Genomic DNA, 14,579 nt, shown 5'->3' on the forward strand with positions numbered 1-14,579 from the left:
TACGGAGTCTCAGGTCAATGGTCAACCCCCAAGGGTTTGCAGCAGGCCTGAAGTGCAGAACGTAAGGGTTAGCAGAACATGCTAATACTCATGTAGAACTCTCCCTCAGAAACAACTAAAACAATTGACATTCATTTAATTACTGTAAACGAAACAGCCCCTGCATCACTTTGCATAGTAAAGCCTGTTAATACCAAAAAGGTTCAGTGGGTGGAAGGAGGAATTAGGCTTTTATAATTGGAAGGCAACACTTGAAAACCAATTTGGTAACTACGCTTGATTTTATTAGCATCTTATTCTGGCCAAACAAATGTTGAGCAATGAGAAAAACACGGTAAAGGGGAGGTGGTAAGAACGCAGCAGGAGCCAGACGTTACTTATTGCCCAGCTTGCCCGGTTCTGCAATGGACGTCTTTTATCACTCCGCTTTCCGAAGACGCTTTGCAGACAGGGCTGCGTGGGGGTTGTGCCGTCCCCTATATATTATGCTGTTAATTACGTAGTTCAGCAACAAGACGACTGTGTCCAACTGTTCCACAAACTTTCGTGTCCTCCTGCTCCAGACACAGATCCTTCAGCACGCTGCGGTGGGAGGATGCTGGAGCCCCGATCCTCCAGCGCCGCCTCTGCGGGGACCCCCTGCAGCTCTTGGAAGGTTTCCCCTGCCGCCGCCTTTGGTTTCTCACCTTTCCCGTAAGGCTTCGCTGACGATGCCAGCACAAAAACCTGAAATGTAGCTGCTTTTGCCACCACCCGCTCACCAGGTGCTGCGGAAGCTGCGGGGCTGTAACGCGGGAAGGGCCAGCAGGGTGTGCGGACAGGTCCTCAAGATCTGGTTTAGAGCGAAGGCCGGCTTGGCAGCGCCTGGGCCTCGGTTCGGCTTCCCAGAGGGGCAGCTGGAGCTGGGCTGATCGTCAGGAGGAGCGGACTGCGGTTGTGGCCCTGTAGCTGCCCGGCGGTGTCGCAGTTGCCCAAACTGACCCTGAAAGGGGGCTCTTGCCTCGCCGTGTGCACTTCGTGCAGAAAGCTGTCTAGAGGCAGGCTCTCCCGGGTTATCCTCCTCTTTCTGCAGCAAGAACCCTTTGATTCTGCGGAAGAACAGAAGAGGGGAGGTCAGGCCCCTCTCATCACGGAAAGCGGTTGTGTGGCTGAAGGGCGCTCTCGGGCCCCAGGTCCCCTCCCAGGCTTTGCCACCAGTGTCCTCTGACAGCGGCCGCAGTCAGATTTTTATTATTAAGCTTTTTCTTTTTTTAAGTGTGAAGTCCTGTGCTGAAGGACTGGGTGCTTGACTCCACTGCTCGCTCTTGCCAGTCTCAGCTCATGGCATCCCGTGTTCCTCCCAGGAATTCAGTCCCTTAAAGTACAGACGTTACAAACAAGTACTGTATTTTTTTATTTAGAATAAAAAAGGAGCAGGATTACAATGCTACTGTCGCAGTATACAAAACATTCATCCAGGTTTGCTTCACGTTTACAAAATGCGCCATATACACAGCATGGATATCCACAGCAAGTTTGCCAGACCCTCCCGTGAGCCCAGTCTCGGAGGAAAAATCCAGAAACTAAAGATTGAAACTCAACTTTGCTTTTCATTCAGCCTGGCGACCGCCTGGTCAGCCAGCTACAACACTCGCACCCCAGAACGGAATTAAAGTAGCATGAAGAGATCAACTAGATTAGCAGAGCAATTAAATTAAACTCTCCTCTGAAGGGTTCCCTTCGGGTGGCTCCTGGGTTTTCCCTTTCCAGGCTGGCCTCCCCGTTCCGTGTCAAGAACGCTGCAGGGCTGGCGCAGCCCTGTAACTCCTGCCGCAGGCTCTCGGCAGCGCGAGTCCTCCTGGGTGCTCCAAACGTTCACGTTTGGGTTGATTCAGCCGCGGCCTAGGGCAGCAGAAGGAATGACTCCGCTTTCCGCCCCAAGCTGCGGCGCAGTTCCTGCTACCGCGTGCCCCGGCTGCGCTGCAGCGATGCAAACGGTCCCCCACGGGCACCGCCCGCCCCGCGACAGAGCGGCGGGAGCTCCACGGCTTTCGAGCAAAGAGTGCTAAAAACTGAGTTAGCGTTAAAAATAGTGACAGAGTGAGAATACGCCACCGGACAGCAAGGGTCTGGGAACGTCCCCAGTGTAACGTACGAGTCGGAACCGAGTACAGCCAAAGACTGGCACAGACGGAAATTTAAATGAGAGTATGTACACGAGGCCCTCCTCAGCTAGAAGTGAAAACTAAAGCTCTGAGCATCGCCGTACTCGCACAGTAACCTCGACAAGTTGTGAAAAACTACTCTGGATTGAGACTTCCAAGAGAAGGCTCGACTCCATCTTGTTAAGGTTCCTGCACCTTCGACAGGTAGGACAGGACCCGGTGAACAGAGCCAAGCTCAAGTTGTTCCCGTTTACCCACGTGGGGGAAAAAAGCGGCTTTCCAACCTGGTATTTACCAGCGGAGCTGTAAACTAGCAGGCATCTCCACGCAGACGTTTGTACCAGTTCTGGTTAAAGAGTAAACCCTACCCACGTCGAGGTAAGTCTGGAGTAAAGCCAGGGTAATTTGTGCGTCGACAAGCCTGATTCAGAAAGCGTCAAAAGGAACACAAGCGGGGGATGAGGGCAGATGATGTACTGGTAACTACCTGGAGCATTTCACCCCTATTTACTGAGAATCCATAAACGCCGCCTTCCAGTTAATTTAGCTGCTTACAATAAATCTGACTTTTGCCATGGCTGCCAACGCTCCGAGGCCAAGGCTGCTACTGCCCTTCCTTCAGCTGCAACAATACGAGCTGGTGCTCTGCAGCAACAGATTTTGAAGTTGAGTATATTGTTAAGTACTGGGCTGGTACTGACTGCAAGGTGACCGCCGGGAGGAACGCAGCGAACAGCGGGAGCGAGGCTGGAAGATGCCAACAAGCGCTTGCCCGCACCTGGCAGCAGGACGCAGGCACGCGGTGGTCCCTCGCTGACCCGCCCAGCCCCGCTCTTGCAGAAGGGAGGCTGGAGAGAACGAGGAGGTGCCTTCCTCCTCCCGCAGCCACCCTCCTCCCCCTCGGAGATCATCCATCGGCCGATGGGCCTCGCCGGCCTCGCGCACCTCTCGCGCACGGAGTTCAGATGTTGTCAGAAGAGCGGCAGCTTCAGCGATGAACCCCGAGCCGCTGCGGGGAGCGGGGACGGGCTCTCCCCCTCGGTCTCTCCCCCTCGGTCTCTCTCTGGTGCCGTACCTGTAGGTGGCAACTGAGAGCCCAGCAATTGTGCCTGCAAGGCCACCCGGTTTGTGAAACGGTGGACAAGTAATAGGGGAAGGGCTCCGTATGTGAGAACTTAAACTTGGACAAACAAGTCCCCTGTAAATGTTAGTTTAGGGCCTACCAGCACAAGTGCCATTTGTTAGCCTTTAACTGGGCCTGTAAATGTTTGCGTTCAGTTCTTTCATGTCAAGAAACCCTTAACGAGGACAGAATAAGTGGCGTTACGCTGCCCATAACCACTGATGATACATTAGCCAGTGGAACACCTGGTAAGTTTAAGAAAATCAGGGAAATATTTATTGCCTGTATGTACGCATTAGCAACCAGGCTATTTCCTCTCTAGGAAGATACGATAGGAGTTCTGGGACCGGGGCACATACAAGAGGAAAGGACGACTGAACACTGACATCCCCAACCCATAGCTGAATTAAGGAGCAAGGCAGCAACGAGCTCTGCTGTCCCCGGTCCCAGAGCAGGGGTGCAGGCTGGAGAGCAGGGCATCCCCATGACCCCAAGCTTCCCCCTTAGTTCAGGCAGTGGCATCGAGCACCAAGGCACCGAGCAGCCGTACAGTCAGAGCCGTTCTGCTTCCCCAGCGAACCTGGATTAGCCTGCGTTTCTTCATCCCAGCGGAGGAGGGATAACCTCTTGTTATTGGCACGAGTAGCACATCTTAAATGCTATCGGAAGCTGCTCATCAAGGACAGTGACACATTGGCTTCAGACACAGAACGCGGCATCTCTGGCTGTTAATTCTCAGATGTAACAGCAAATACCACAAGCCTTTAAAAAAAAAAAAAAAAAGGCAAGCAGCGCACGGAGAACCGCTCAGTCGCTCTGCTCACGTTACTCTTCCTCTGGAGATGAGGCACCATGAACAGCCACAGTGTTCACCACCAAATGGCGAAGCAGTTGAGGAGCGCCTTCAACTACTCACTTGTTTGAGCTACCTTACAAAAATTAGGGAAAAACTTAGCAAGATAAACTCGGATTTTGTGGGATTTATTCTTTGAATGCTTCACTTTATGTCTCAAAACAGACTGGGCCTTAATATTGGATAGCTCGGCTATCCATTAGTTTGAGAAGGCAGCGCTGTTAATGGCAAAGTAGCAGGAGGATGTGGGAGCCGGCGCTCGTACCGTCCGCGCCCGCTCGCCTTCCCGGCGTGGGGTGAAAGCAAGGGGTTTGGTTAGGACGACGTGAGGGATAACGCGTCGGGGTGCTGCTGCAGCCCTGCAGCTTGTGACAGTACTCCAACAGGAACGGGACGGACCTCCGCGTTCCTGCAGCTGCAGGCCACGAGTCGGAGACAGGTAAAAGGTTTCCTGAAGGAAGTCTCGGCTGTAGCTGGGCAGAAAAATCCAGCAGGATCAGCATCAGAGGTTAAACGTTACTGGTCTGAGGTGTGCTATACTATTCCAGCCTACGCTAGTTAAAAACACACTTAGGGACCAGTGATGGTTTAAAAAAAAAAAAATTAAATCACAATACCTCTTTACCTGTTGTGAATGAGTCAGGGTGAGAAGTGAAAGCTTTGTGCTAAAGGATCTCCACTGGCATGCAGACAAAGCCGACACCGTTGGCTCTAAAATTCCATTCTCCCAGCAGTCATAAATCAGGTTAAATAAACTGGCAATGGTATACTGAGTATCTACTGCCTTGAAAGACAAGGAAAATAAACATTAATGCTGCAACATTAATGCTAGGTGTACTGAGCTTCTACGTGTCTAAAGCATTAAAACTCAATCCAGGGAAATTCAAGAGAACTGCTACAAGTAATGACCAGGAATTAATCTCCCGATATCACGCTGCACCTTTTGGTCAGCCAGACTTACACTTTGTTTCAGCAGATCGGGATGCTATGGTTCCTACACCAAGATCGAAGAAGTGTTCTTTGTGCCTTTTTTTTTTTTTTTTTTAAAGCACTCAGGCAGGGTTGTGGAGAGCGCTCTCGCCTTTTCCAGAGTGAGGTGAATTTCTGAATCTGAACGTTTGCTCACTGATGAACTGGTCAGGACTGGCTGGGCAAGGACCTGCAGCTTCCACTTCAAACGCTTCTCCGCCACGGTGACTAAACCTGTTCAGCTCATACCGGACACTGACGTTCTGTTGCCCCCACACCCCATCAGCGCCGGGAAGGAGAAGATAAACGCTGCCCCAGGTGCAGTACCTGGCCTCAAAACTACGCACGCATTAGGGACCAAGGTTACTCTTTGTTTTACTAGATGCTATCACGATCTACGTTTTCTTTCTTGGCAGACACACTGAAGTAATTTCAATTTTCAATGCACAGCAATAAAAAACTAAACATTTCTTTAATACAATTATGGTATCGCTTCCAAGGATATTTACAAACAAGGCTAATTATTTTACAGATGAATGTGCTTCTGCTCTTCTAGCCTACTATATTAATATGCTCAGTCAAAGCACTATCATGCTTAATGCATGAAACACTGAATAGTAAGGACAGCTGACTTGTTTTAATGGTAGCTGAAAAAAATTTGCTCCTACTAAAGGTGAAGGAACGTTAAGGAAATATGCATAGTCATTAGATCAAGGAAACTTAAGCACCAATCCACACATGCGCTGTTGGAGACCGATACTCTCGGGGCAATTCCTTGACTTCTCAAATAACTACAGAGGGCTTCACACGCAATTCCAAGTGTCAGGAATCACAAAGAGGGCGGCACATCCGCGTGTCCAGATTGGAACTCTGAAGCATGTAAATACAGAACTTTGGATTATTTGACAACATGGAGTTAAGTTAACAAGACAAACCGTACCAAATAACCACACACATTTTGGAGGTATCATTCCTCTAACACTGCATAGGAAGTTGAAAAGGATTCTCCTGCTCCCCAGAGGAACCAGATGCCAAAGAGAGAAAGATGTTTGTTTCTGATAGGACAGTTAGAAGGCAGAAGGAATTTCTGGGCTCAGCCACGCTACATCGTTGGCGTATTCGTGAATCTCTTGATGAGAAAGTCAGGGTTATGCACAAACAGCTTCACCAGACTCCATGGCCACCTGTGGAAGCTTTATAGCATCTCGGCCATGGCGGTGGTTGGGTTTTGGGTGGTGGTTTGGGTTGTTTTTTTTTTTACTGCATTATTATGCAAAGAGAAACTCAGCTGGGAGTGATAACTTGTGTGCCAAACGTCTGTAAAACTCAGTTTCTGTATGAGAGAGACTCTGAATTCAATTGACAATAAGGTACACTGGTCATGGTTTTGGTAACTGAGTTACACTGGAAAAGATGACTGCTGTGGTAGAGGGTTAAGTGAAACAAAAGGCATACACATTGGCAAAAGCTAGGAAGCAGTTAGAACTTAGTTCAGAAAAAGAAAGTGGGGCAAGAGACTTAGGAGCATTGGAAATTATATATATATATTAGTGTTTAATCTAATTGCTATTCGTTTAATAATTATTACATTTAAAAATGATTCTTACTGATCCATATTTGACCCAGGCAGCCAATATTACCCTTCTGACTGCAATACTGTTATAACAGTTAAGAGGCAGTTATTCTTCTAGACTTTAAGTGAAGCGAATATAATGGCCAATTTCTTTCATATGGCTGTAACTGGCATACGCTTCACTCTGCAAGAAATTAAAACCACAAATTATTTTGATAGTTTAATATTCTGCAGCAAGTGCCAGTGCTTGTTAACAAGCAAACGAGAGCACTACAAGCTGAAGCCTTCTCTACCCACCAAGACCATTCAAGAGGCAGCTCCGCTGTTCCCGTCCTAGCTTTTGGGAAATGGCACAGTTGTCGGGCAGAAAGGACAGCTCACGCTGCGTGCTTAAGACTTCAGTTCCCGTTCAGTCAAAGGAAGCGTGTCCAGCTGCTGATGCTTCAGCGGGGCGCATTTCCAAACCGCTTTCTGAACTCGCTCTTCCAGATGGACTCCTGTTTCTGGAGCATGGAACGGGCTCTGGACTTAGGGATTTTCTAGAACCTCCGATGTTGTATTTACAGGGCTGTGGACAATGTCTTCCCCCTCCAGTAAAGTCTGTATTCCTGTGCTCCGTATCCTTCGAGACTGAAGGGAGCTTATGCAGTAGAGAAAATACTTTCCATCTTTACATAGCTCTTCTCTAGAACACAGGAGAATCACAGAACGTGCAAGGTCCTTGCAATAACCTCTTGATCCATTCAGGATCTGCAAGTAAGAAAACAAGTTGTTTAAAGCTGGAGGTAGAGACGAACGCAGGAATGACACCCGAGATGGACAGACTAAATAGCAATCCCGAAACAGTTTGTATATATTCACCATGCAGGATTAACCGAGAGTTCAGAGGAATCCAGCTCTGTCTTGAAATCCAATTTCTGTCTTGAAATTCAAGTAATGCCAGTTTAAATCCCACTTCAGCAGGGGACAAAATTAAGGTGAAACAGTCCATGCTATATGATTACATACTCATCTAAATAGCTATATAGGAAAAAAATTTAAAGGATCACCATGCCACAAACGTAGCGTTCTCATTTTCTTAACTGAAATTAGATCCTTCGCATAATGCGGTCCTCGGTTCCTGTTTCTTTGTCCCTCTCCAATATAAGGAAATTAAGTTTACAGCCTCTCTCTACAGAGGTTTCAGTTCTGTAGTTGATCCTTAGTGCTGACAGGAATACCCACATTTTATGGGGAGCGGAAAAGTATCACCTACACAGTTTTAAGACAAACTGTTAGAGAACTCCATGGTTTTTTTTTTTTTTTTTAAGTGTACCAAGTTGGGAAGAAAAGAGTTTTCTTGCACAGCTTGTCCTTCCTCAAACTCTGAAAATGCAAGGGCTGACTGGCCCCCACAGCCTGCCATTATTGTCTCCGAATGATGTACGTACGGCAGGTTTGGGACCTAAGCCAGCAAGGTGCCAACTGTTTCTTAACCTGTGCTGGCTGCATACAGCTTGCGCTGAACTAGAATGTCAAAGATCCTCAGCTCTTGCAGAACTGGACGCTAATATATTCAACTTGAATATAAATTAACTGTTGTAGCACTCCAGCGCAGATTAGGTGTTTGCCCAGCTCTCATTAAAATGTAGTATTTATAAATTAGCTTCTGCAGTCACTATTTTGTCACTAACGTATGCCACTAATGCATGGACAACAGGACACTGTGCAACGCAGAGTATAGTGCTTCACGTGATAACTACCTAAAAGGGAAAAGTCAGTGAAACTAATTCAAGCCATTTTGCAGATAAAACTTCAGAATACATAATCCTGCCCCTTTAGGCCACGGGGAACAGTTTACCTTCTGGGGTTGGATGCCGTGCAATGCTGTCGTGAAGCAAACACCTCCTGTACACCAAACTCTGACAGGACTGGTAGGTTAGAAAGCACCTGTGAAAGGATAAGTAGTTTTATCAAGAGGCTTGGGGTTCTACTGTTTTGTGACCTGCTCCTCTGCCCTGACTGGAGGCTGGGTTCTCTTCCCAATAGACCTTGCTTTCTGGGAGTAAAGGCAGTAATGAGCCATATTAAACACAGAAATTAATAATTTATTAATTCAGGTAAATGAAGCTTCACAAGTGTACCCAATTCCGTATGGTCACCAAAATGAAAAAGGCCAAAAATCAAGATACCATTGAAAGAAGTTTCATCATTGGCCAAAAAATTTTAGCATACAGTAGAAGAGGTGAAAAGCTTGAGGGTTACTGCACAGGGGAAGAACCACGGTGTCTGTAAGGCAATGACTATTTAGCCAAACGAGCGCATAATATCTGCCAGGCAAAGGTTTTCCTTTGTGACAGACTACTGACTTGCCAAGTCTCCAGGGACAATCACCATGTACCCGATACATTGATGTTGGAAGAGTTGCTTTTCTAGATGTTCCAGAACTTGTCTGACTTCTCAGTGTGGCTGTTTCCAAGCATTTTTTGTTAAATTACTTTGTTTTCAAATGCTGAAGTAACTATAACAAACCCTCCTTCATGTGCTGTTCCAAAGGATGACTTGCGCTTGATTTTCCCTCACCTACTTTCTCCCTGCCCCCATCCTCCCCCTGCCTGAAGAAAGAAGTTAGACCATCCAAAGCATTTTATTTTAAAAACAGTGTACTAATAAGAGAACCAAATCCAATCTACAAGGCCCTCTCTCTCTCTCTCATGGAAGAGGACAGAAAACAGCCAGCAAAAACTGCAATTAACTGCAGCATGGATAGCAAGCTTCATGACTTCTTACTGAAACACGAAGAAGTGTTTTAGGTTAGCTATTTAAGTATGTTTAAATTACCCAGAGGAGGGCAAAAACTCTTTAAGAACCAATTACCTGAGCCAAATATGTCCATTGGAGCAGACTGCCTGTTTGCGATCAGTGAACGGCAGGATCTCTTTACACAAGCTGCAGTGCTCTGGAAAAGTCTGTTTGTTCATTTTCTTTAAGATATGCCCAATCAGCACCTGGGAATACACAGCAGTCAGCATCATTTATAGCAAGACAGCTGCCTACTGAAAGGTGGAAACGTCTCGCAGGATATTGTGGTTTCAGAATGTGATAGAGGATGCAAAGATCTACGTTCTTCACTGAATTCAAAGAAATAAAAGCATAAGAAATGTAAGACGTTGATTAGTAATTTATTCTGATTTTATTGTCATCTCCTAAAGATTTCTGTCCCACAGTAAAGGGATACAGAAGTTAACGAGCCATAGTATTATGTTAAGCTACTAGCAAATTTAAAAAGTACCGAAGAAATTGGTATCATACCACTTTAGAGGATGCCACTGACCATTATAGCAATGCTTTCACGTTCTCAGGCCTATCACAATGGTTGTGCTAAAAAAAAATCCTGTTCAGAAATTACCTGGATGCATGTCTTCAGCAGTCACCTCAGAGTATACGTAATGTTTATAGCAGAACATTTATGTGATCAAATTTGTCTTTGACATTTCAATAGATATAAACCACATCCCAAGGACCTTTAAAATGTGACAGCAAACTGAACAGATAAAATAGAATTTGGAAGTCAGCTTTTAATCACTATAAAAAGAGGAATCTTGTTTACAAGGTAAGAAAAGCAACCTCTCAAACCTTCAATTCGTAGTAATTGGATGCTAGAAAAACACAGCAGTTCTGCCAGAATACTCTCCTAGTGAATTACTGACGGCCACGCTGCGTGGCCTGCGTGCTTTAAGTCCAGCAGCTCGAGACCACCACGCTACATCAGCGATGGCAACGTGCTTCCTTCCTCTGTCCTTCTGGGTGCAATGTACAGGTTGATTTTTAGAGTTCAAGTGATTTAAGGACTTAGGTACTGAAAAGAACTGTGTTCTGCTCATACAAAGAGGTACAGAGACATCTGAGACGTTCCTGTCATCAGGTCTTAAGAGCCGGGAGGCTGATGGCAGTGTTCCCGCTGAAGCTTCCTTTGTCTGACATCTCTATTCAGAAAACTTCACTGCCCAGCGCAGGCTTCGCTGATCGCTTAGTTCCTGCCACAAATGCTTACTCTACACATTGCCATAGTCGGGGTACTGCCCTTGCAGTGATGCTTTTACTTTGGCAGGGAGTACTGCAAGTTTGGGAAGAGTTCCTATCGTGGCCAAGCATTCAGTTAAGCTTATTTATTGTAGGTCGATAAATGCAAGTGTGCCTGAAGGTTCAGGCCGTGTATGTTATAACAAAGACATTCAGTCAGCTTGGTGAACTGAAAGTCCTGCATAAAGTTCTGAATCGCCGCGTTTAACTCACAAAACACAATCACTTTCTGAACCTCTGTACCTGATCTTTCCACTGAAGGCTCATGGAGCAATGTCAAGACCTGATGTACCACCTGAACGGTCACAGTACTTTCAATTATAAATACTTTAAGAAGTGATACTGCAACTCTTTAAAATTAGAACTGCAGACATAACTGACTAGAAGCAGCACCTCCTAAGTTTAGTTTTGTAGAGAAGATGATAGATTAAATAAGCTTAGCCATGATAACAAATGTCCCTCTCAATCAGTACACGTTCTAAACCCACCAAGAGCAGCGGAATAACCATGGTCCTCTCCCTTGTTCTGCAAAAACCCAGACATGCTTATTCTTTCTTGTACCTGATCCAAATTTCAACATCTGTATTTACATTCCCTCCTACTCCATAATTTCAAGGAAGGACAACTTAGGCTGCATGCTCTATAGAAGCTGGCTGGCAAGGATGACACGATTACAGTTCTCTTGCCCACCCCCAAAGGTGTATTTTCATGTAAGGATATGGAGGGGGGAGAAAGAAGTCACTTGTCACACCGAATCCCCAGAGCATAGAGGTGCACTTACTCGTGCTGTTCTGTCATCATAGCCATCATCGGACATTAAGAAGTCACAGACTCCTCTGGTGGGAATACTGGTGTTTTCTGTAATCCATGTGTGTAGATAAACTTCTCCCAACACCCGTTTCATGTGTTCTCGTGTCAAGTGCATTTCTACTGCCTCAATTTGTGCCTGTATTTCAAGCAGCTTTTCTTCCATTGGCTCACGGCCTCCTACATCACTTGACTGAGGAAGAGAATCATCTGCAGTGTCATCTATGTCCATACCTTTGCCTGTGTCACAGAGGCTCTGCCTGCTGGCTTGTTTAGAAGTTCCTTCCTCTTGGTCGTCTTCAGTGCTGCCCATCCCAGGGGAATCCGATATCAAGATTTTTGCATCCTCGTGTGAAGGTCTCCACATGACCTCTGAGGGAGCTTTCTGCATGGACTGGTACAAAATCCTCAGGAGAAACAGCTTAAACCGCCAGAAGTAAGTAGAACCACAGCTCTCAATCTTTTTATCCAGTGCTTCCTGTAAGAATTGAGGAATATGCTTATCCTTCAAAATTTTCCAGCGTACAAGATCCGTCAAGTCCACTTGCCGGAAAAGGTTCTGAACAGAAGATTCCAAGAGCTGCGCAGCTGCCTCCTCAAAAGTCTTAAGGGTTACAAACTGAACTTGGTAGTTTTTGTTAACCGGGTGAAGACCGTTAGTCATGCCCTCTGTCGTAATAACTGCTAAGTACGCACCGCATGGGCTAACAGCTATTCCGTGAGTCCTGACAGAGCCAAACACTTCCGAGAGCTTAATCAGCTGGTGCTCAAACTTTAAAGCAACGTCTGTGAATATAGGAATCAGCTGCCTTACCTTTCCATCACTGGAGCACGTATACACCGTGCCGTTCTGCTTGTCCGCAGTCATAGATACGATTGGCAAAGAATGAAGCCCCGTCACGTGGGAATTATGGACATTCAGGCCTGCTTTGGATATCAACAGGAGACACCAAAACACATAAGCTCCTCTTGCAGCCACCACTAAGCTACAACTACATTTCTGGTAGGGGTGGTAAAGAGGAATACATTTGATGCTATGCACCGGTAACTGGTCCATTTCTTGCCATAAGACTACGGGTTGTCTCAGCGTAAAGTACCCTTTGACTGCTTTTAGATTGACAGGAAGGATCTTAACCGGTCCAAAAGCACTCCCTACAATAAGTCCACTCATCTTTCGGTTGTTATGTTCATATTCCCACCAAGACAACACACTTGGGGAATTTATTCCGGACTCTATGGTATTGCAGGAAGTAATTGACTCCTTACCCAGAAATGGAAGCTGAAATTGCCAAACTGCAATGTTACCGTTTTCAAAGAGCACTGCTAAGAGCACGCTACCGACATCCCGGCATTCGTTGTTGTGTTTAACCTGCTGCGTGGTGCAGATGCCCGACCACTCCATGCGCACTGGAGTCTGCATGCTGTGCCGCCGCTGAAATTCAGAGAAGTCTCCTAGCTCTCCCCTGGGAGTGTCAGCCTTAGAAAGTTTGTAACTGGCTTCGTACAAACGCTCCCCGTAGATTTCTGTCAGGTCCACCAGCTGCACCCACTGCAGTCTGTTGAGGTTTGCGTGGATGGTCAATCGATTGTCCATGGTTAAAGCTGCAAGCAGGCACCTTCCGTTCGCGTCACAGCCCAGCGGCGACCAGCTGGAATACTTGAATCCTCGCATAGGCGGCAACGACTTCCCCTCGGGATTGAATACTCGATCTAGCATAAAAGTTTGACTAACCGTTGGATCCACGGAACTTGCGAACTTTTCCTTACATTCTGCTACCTCCTTTTTTGGACCAACCTAAAAGACAACAAAAAGAGCTTTTAAAACAACTGTAGAACTTTTTTTTAGGAAGGCTTTCCTGGAATTAATTCCCCCTTGAAATAGAGCATCCTCTATCACAACCTATACTACACTGGTCCAGTGGTTAATTAACCTCACTCTTAAAGACTTAAGCTTCATTGTTGGCCTGAATTTGTATAGTTTTGACTTTCAGTTATTGAATCTTTGTCTGCTGAACCAAAGAGCCTGTTTTCATACTTCTGTTCTCAAGTGTGTACTTAAAGGTACTTGGCGTAACAGTCAAGCTGTAAAGCACTCAATATTTCAACTCAAGTTATTTCATATTCTCAGCATTGTTTTGGAAAAAAAAACAAAAATCAGATCCGCAACAACAGAATTATTATTTAATAAGAGATTCACCCAGACTTGCTACCCCTCTGTGCTAAGGATGCTGTCAGATGCCCCCCTGAAGTCCAAGACAGTCCCTGCTATGAAAATCTTTCAGTTTAGGTAACAAACCAAGACAAATTTCTACTTAAAATGTTAGTGAAATAAGTGTCATCAAAGTACTGGAGCTCAAGTGATTCTTAGAAAAACAGCTAAACTTTAGGATCCCTAAGATCCGCTCGATACGTGCCGGTATCGCACCCTGACGCGACCGGGCTACGTGTGTTTGCGTCCCCCTCCTGCTTTTAAAATCCATCAGCGCAGCGGGCGCTGCCGCCAGCTGTGCCCGGGTCGGGAGCAGCCCGGGGGGGCGGCGGCCCCGGGGGCTCCGGCAGCGCCCGGGACGACAGAGCGGGGCGGCGCCGGTGCCCGCGGCCGGGCTGTGCGGGGCGGCTCACCTTGAGGAGACAGGCGGCGGAGGGCGCGGGCACGGCCGTGCGGTGGATCACCATCTCCTGCCCGCCGCTGTGGACGTCGCTGAGCTGCTCCAGGACGGCGATGCTGCGGGCCGTGCTCACCGACACCCGGTGGTCCTCCGACCAGGCCAGCGGCTCCAAGCCGCTGACGCCGTGCTGCAGCCGCACCGCCGGCTCCCGCCGCACCGCCGTCAGCCGGAACCCGGCGCTCGGCACCGCCGCCGCCGCCTCCTCGACCAGCGAGTCGAGCCCCAGCGGCGGCTCCTCCTCCCCCGCCGACAGCGAGGGGCTGCCCCCGCGCCCCGCCGCCGCCATCTTACCGCCGCCTCACGGGCCGCTCGGGCCGCAGCGCGCATGCGCCGCCGCCGCCGCCGAAGCCCCCGGCCGCCCCGGCTGGGGCTGCCCCGC

The 14,579-nt window shown here is 47.5% G+C and overlaps 1 protein-coding gene across 17 annotated transcripts; it reads right to left on the bottom strand.

Moving 5' to 3' along the window:
* Positions 1 to 366: 366 nt before the first annotated feature.
* Positions 367 to 14,490, bottom strand: GTF3C4 (general transcription factor IIIC subunit 4). Of its 17 annotated transcripts, none has more exons than XM_082327681.1 (7): positions 14,154 to 14,490; positions 11,506 to 13,326; positions 9,519 to 9,649; positions 8,503 to 8,591; positions 5,082 to 7,412; positions 3,848 to 4,904; positions 367 to 3,219 (listed from the first exon to the last, which is right to left on the bottom strand). In XM_082327681.1, exons 1-5 carry the CDS (start codon positions 14,484 to 14,486, stop codon positions 7,348 to 7,350), a joined length of 2,439 nt encoding a protein of 812 aa, XP_082183807.1. In that variant the 5' UTR covers positions 14,487 to 14,490; the 3' UTR covers positions 367 to 3,219; positions 3,848 to 4,904; positions 5,082 to 7,347. The 17 variants fall into 17 exon arrangements, with proteins under 17 accessions (XP_082183807.1, XP_082183821.1, XP_082183808.1 ...); XM_082327695.1 differs by having other exon boundaries at positions 367 to 3,253; XM_082327682.1 differs by having other exon boundaries at positions 370 to 1,088.
* Between the last annotated feature and the right edge of the window lie 89 nt (positions 14,491 to 14,579).

Source organism: Platalea leucorodia, assembly GCF_965183815.1.
Source record: "Platalea leucorodia genome assembly, chromosome: 15".
Taxonomy (NCBI): Eukaryota; Metazoa; Chordata; class Aves; order Pelecaniformes; family Threskiornithidae; genus Platalea; species Platalea leucorodia.

What these genes read in the sequence shown, in the direction of transcription:
- GTF3C4 (XM_082327681.1), bottom strand. Translation starts at nt 14,486, where the DNA reads ATGGCGGCGGCGGGGCGCGGGGGCAGCCCCTCGCTGTCGGCGGGGGAG. An exon ending in AATGGACATATTTGGCTCAG is followed by an intron (nt 8,592 to 9,518) that starts GTAATTGGTTCT and finishes ATCCTTTCACAG; the next exon opens with GTGCTTTCTAACCTACCAGT. An exon ending in ACGGCATCCAACCCCAGAAG is followed by an intron (nt 7,413 to 8,502) that starts GTAAACTGTTCC and finishes TCTTACTTGCAG; the next exon opens with ATCCTGAATGGATCAAGAGG.